The 5000-nt window shown below is 52.2% G+C and overlaps 1 protein-coding gene across 2 annotated transcripts in view; it reads right to left on the bottom strand.

Annotated features, from left to right (window-relative positions):
* Positions 1 to 1346: 1346 nt before the first annotated feature.
* The window catches only part of KCNS3 (potassium voltage-gated channel modifier subfamily S member 3), an 8332-nt gene continuing 4678 nt past the window's right edge, over positions 1347 to 5000 (bottom strand). For both annotated transcript variants that reach the window (XM_074285396.1, XM_074285397.1), the window contains one exon: positions 1347 to 3518. In XM_074285396.1, coding sequence (XP_074141497.1) covers positions 1984 to 3459 — 1476 coding nt within the window. In that variant the 5' untranslated portion in view covers positions 3460 to 3518 and the 3' untranslated portion in view covers positions 1347 to 1983. The remainder of the gene's footprint in view (positions 3519 to 5000) is intronic.

The raw sequence follows: 5000 nt of genomic DNA on the forward strand, positions 1-5000 counted from the left end.
AACTCTCCCCTCCTGAGGCAGGGTCGGAGAGCTCCATGGGGTCAGGCACTCTTCTATAAACTGAGCTGAAAGCCGCCCGTGCTGGACTGGCCCCTGTTCCTCCCAGGTCTGCCCCCCAAAGCCCAGCAGAACTAAGCTAAGTGCCTTTCTTCATGGGACTTCTGCAGCTGTTTGAAGAGAGTTCGGATGTCTCCCCCACCCATCCAGGCCAAGTATTTCTAGTTCTTCCAACTGAATTTCCTCTGACCAAATGAACCCATTTCTACCTGGGGATCACCTGGGCACACCTGGCATCCCCCACCTGCCTCCAATCCCAAATCTTCACCCCCAACTACCAATCACCATGAGACTTTGATCAACAAAAGCAGCTTCCCAGAATTCAGTCCTGGAAGGAACCCTTGGCCCCAGCTGGTCCAATCCTCTTGTTTTAAAAAAAAAAAAAAAAGAAAAAAAAAAGAAAGAAACTGAGGGCTGGAACCAGCAAAGGGACTGTCCAAGGGCCTTTGGAGAGAGAGAACAAAGCGGCATTCCAGCCTGGCTCCTCTGGCTTCTCCCCTCTGCCCCATGGCTCCTTGGGGAGGACCACTGGCTAGTTTTGAGAGGCCACAATCCAGGGACCAAAGGGAGCATCCTCTACCTGCAAAGGGGGAGGGACCACAGAGATCACCAGGGAAAAGCGTCTAAGCTACTTCACGCTATTTTGTCTCCTACCTGCTCTCAGATTCCCTCCCAGCCCTAAGGTTGCTCCCAGCAACTCCCTTCTTTCCTCGAAAATTCTCTGTTGTGTTCTTAGATCCCTCCCAGTTCTGGCTTTCTGTTCTAAGGTCCCTCTCAGCTAAGACATTTTATGTTCTAAAGTCCTTTTCAGGGCTGACATTCTTGGTTCTAAAGTGCCTTTCAGTTCTAACATAAGGAGGAAGGAATGAAGAAAGGAAAGGGAAAGAGAAAGGGAAGGGAAGGGAAGGGAAGGGAAGGGAAGGGAAGGGAAGGGAAGGGAAGGGAAGGGAAGGGAAGGGAAGGAAAGGGAAGGGAAGGGAAGGGAAGGGGAAGGGGAAGAGGAAGAGCAAGGGGGAAAGGAAAAGGAAAATGAAGAGGAAAGGAAAAGAAAGAAGAAAGGGAAGGGGAAAGGAAAGGGAAGGGGAGGAGGAGGAAGAGGAAAGAAAGAGGAAAGGAAGGAGGAAGGAAGGAAGGAAGGAAAGAAGGAAGAAGAGAATCATTTCTCCCAAAAAAGGATTATTTACAAGTGCCTTTGGGGTTTGGGGGTCTTTCCCCTTTGGACATCAGTGAAAAGCTCGACACAGCCTGGGTTTTGCTTCCCCAGCACACAAACACGAGAGGCGGGAGGGTCTGTGCACTGATGTAGGACGTTTATTAGGCTCCTAATCTCCATGTTTAGCGTGTGAACTTGAATGCACATGCACAGTTCCTGCTCCCTGGCTTTGACATGCATGCACTCTTGGGTCGCCCGCATCCCGTGCCACGCCCCAGCGGTCGCCCACCGTGGGGATGGAAGGACACGCCCAGCCCGCTGGGGCGGTCGGCAGGGCTCCCTTTCTTGTTTCAAACTGCATCATGGACGCTATGTAAAAAATAAATCGCTGAATCAGGCATCTTCTTCAGCCTCCTTGAGAAAAAAATAAAGCCTGAGCTATGAATTCCGAGCAATGATTGTCTAACCATGGCGGAAAGGTTCACCCTGAGAATTAGCGATCTGAACCAGCGTGCCAAAGGCTAGAAGGTTAGAGGCGAAATGCTGGCGAAACAGTAGCAAGACTCCAACAAACCAGCCCGGCAGCCCCCCGCCGGCCCCAGAGGTCTCAGGATGCCAAAGTGGAAGCACTCTCGGAGACTGAACCGGACACTCCCACTTCGACAAAGAGGGAAACTGAGGCTCGTGGAGAGCGCATCCTGGCCCAGGCTCACGTAGCCAGCAAGTGGCAGAGCCACGTCCGGCCCCCCGCGCCCGCCTCCAGGACGCCTCGATTACTTTGCCGTGTCGTTCTCCAGGGACGCGGTGTCGTACACGTCCTCGGCCTCCTCGATGCTGGACGCATCTGTGGAGTCTGGCTCACTGGCCACGATCCCCGCGGAAGAAAGGCTAGAAAGAAAGGAATGTACTCGCTGAGCGTAAAGGTCACGGATGTTGAAGTAGGGGAGCTGGCCGGCTCCCGGGGCCGGCTCCTCCCCGCCGGGCTCCCCGTCGACATCCTTCTGCTTCTGGTAGTACTTGGAGAACTTGTTGAAGATGATGGTGATGGGCAGGGCCACCACCAGGATGCCGCAGATGATGCAGGTGCTGCCCAGGAGCTTGCCCGCCAGCGTGACGGGGTGCGTGTCCCCGTAGCCCACCGTGGTCATGCTGATGGTCGCCCACCACCAGCAGATGGGGATGCTGGTCAGCCCCGAGCGAGCGTCGTCCTTCTCCACGGAGTAGACGAGCACAGAAAAGATGGAGATGCCCACCGAGAGGAAGAGCAGGAGCAGCCCGACCTCGTGGTAGCTGTGCCGCAGCGTGGCGCCCAGGGACCGCAGCCCCACCGAGTGCCGGGCCAGCTTCAGGATGCGGAAGATCCTCATGAGCCGCAGGATCTGCACCACCTTGCCCACGTTCTCGATGTCTTCGCTCTCCTCGTCCTGGGTGTCCACGGCCAACGTGGCGTAGAAGGGGATGATGGAGACGAAGTCGATGATGTTCAGCGGGCTCTTCCAGAACTTCTTCTGGCACGGGGCAGCCACCAGCCTGATGGCCAGCTCCCCGGTGAACCAGATGATGCACGTGATTTCCACTGCTTCCAGAACGGGGTTTTCCACGCCGTCCTCGGTCCTCTGGAACTCCGCCATGCTGTGGACGCACATGGCCACGATGGAGGCCAGCACGACGCTCAGGGAGGAGATGGCGATGAGCTTGGCGGACAGGCAGGAGGCGGGGTTCTCCATCCGGATCCAGATCTTCTTCCTGAGGCTGCCCAGGCGCATGCTGTCAAACTTCTCCAGCTCCTTCTCGAAGACGGAGGACTCTTCGAAGGAGGAGTCCGTGCTGACGTCGTTGCTCTTCTGGTCCCAGTCCTTGTGGGGGTTGTCGTCTTTTCGCTCCTGGTACCGGTTGCTGCAGCACGAGTCGATGAAGAGCTCGTTGATGCCCCAGTACTCGATCTCCTGGCAGAAGGAGAACACGCAGAGCTCCTCCATGACGTGGAGCTTGCCCGTGTAGTAGAAATTCAGCACGTAGCGGAACAAGGAGGGGTTGCGGTCGAAGTAGTACTCCTTCTCGGCCACGCTGTAGTCGTCGCAGAGCTCCAGGATGGCCTCCTCCGAGTGGCAGGCGAGCAAGCGCCCCAGTCTGGTGTGAGGAAAGCGGAGGAGGGTGCTCTGGCCCACCGTCTGCCTGAAGCCCCCGACATTCAGGTGAACCAGCTCCTCATCTTGTCCGGGGCTGTGGAAAAACTCACCAAAAACCATGGCGACCACTGCAGGCTGCCTGCTGACCCAGGAGACTGGCAAGGGCGAGGGCACGGCATCTGGAAGGAGCACCAGACAGTTAGGCGGTTCCGTCCCGACGAGATACTCTTACCCTCCCCTCCCAAACAGAGACGATAACTTAAAAACCCAGCAGGAAATGAGAGCGCCTATACAGGCGCTCCTGCGAGCTAGAAGGAAATTAATGCCAGCCTTGGTGTTAAGCCACTGGCAGGAACCCAAGCTGGTAACTCTGCCCCCTCTATCCCCAAACTTCCTTTAGGAAAGCAGACCAAAATATTACTCTTAGCCAAACCCACATTCCTATTGTTAGACCTAATGAATTTAAATTTTTTAATCTCTAAAATCTACAAAAGTACCACCGTTTTTGGCAAATACTTTAAAAAAAAATTGCATTACTTGGACATAAGAAATCCATAATATCCCTGAAGTCAGGAGAACCTGAGTTCAAATCAGGCCTCAGACACTTAACATTTCCTAGCTGTGTGACCCTGGGTGAGTCACTTGGCTGCAACTGTCTCAGCAACACCAAAGAGAGAGAGAGAGAGACAGAGAGACAGAGAGAGAGGAGGAGGAAGAGGAGGAGGAGGAGGAGGAGGAGGAGGAGGAGGAGGAGGAGGAGAAGAAGAAGAAGAAAAGAAAAGAAAAGAAAAGAAAAGAAAAGAAAAGAAAAGAAAAGAAAAGAAAAGAAAAGAAAAGAAAAGAAAAGAAAAGAAAAGAAAAGAAAGAAAACCATAATTTAAGAAATCCTTTCCTGGGGTCTTTTATAAAGTGGGAGGCTCTTGAATGCTATGCTCACAGAGTCTATGACCAAGCCAGTGAAAATGATGAGTTTGGACCATTGAAAGGGAGGTCACCAGAGGAGGAATTGTGTCATGGAACTCGTTTCTAATGGTCGTTGATGAAGGAGGAACAGCCCTCCTTCCCCACACAGACACATGCATCTGTGAAAAATGGGATAATGGAGTTAGGACATTCACTCTTCCAGAGACAAATCCAAAAAAGGTTCCTCGTTTGAAAGGTAAAACTTGCTGAGTCACAGACTCACAGAGGGTCAAAGGTGGAAACCAGCTAGACTAGAGAATGCAGAATATTAGAACTGGAAGGAAATTCAACAGAGAGAGTCAAAGCTGGTCTAGAACTGATAGCATCTACAACAAAAGAGTTTAGAAAGACCTTAGTGCCTAGAGGAGAGATGTCAGCTTTAAAAGAACCTTAGAACACTTAGAACTCAGAACATTAGAATCAGAAGTCCCATAATCCAAACTCTAGATTTCAGAAAATTGAAATGAAATTCCTTAAGTTTTTAATCCTTTCTCTCCCAGAGCCAAAGGAGTTGTCTTTGTTGCTTTTCTCTGCGTTTCTAAGCCTCAAGTTTCACCCTCTCCATAAACCCTTCCATGACTTCCACAGCTACACGTATCTTCCCCCATCTGATCTCTACGTATTTTGTATATATGTTACGAGCATCTGCTTATTTGAGTACTCACGGGGGCTTGCCTGATAGAATATAAGCTCCTTGG

This window comes from Sminthopsis crassicaudata, chromosome 2 (genome assembly GCF_048593235.1).
Source record: "Sminthopsis crassicaudata isolate SCR6 chromosome 2, ASM4859323v1, whole genome shotgun sequence".
NCBI lineage: Eukaryota > Metazoa > Chordata > Mammalia > Dasyuromorphia > Dasyuridae > Sminthopsis > Sminthopsis crassicaudata.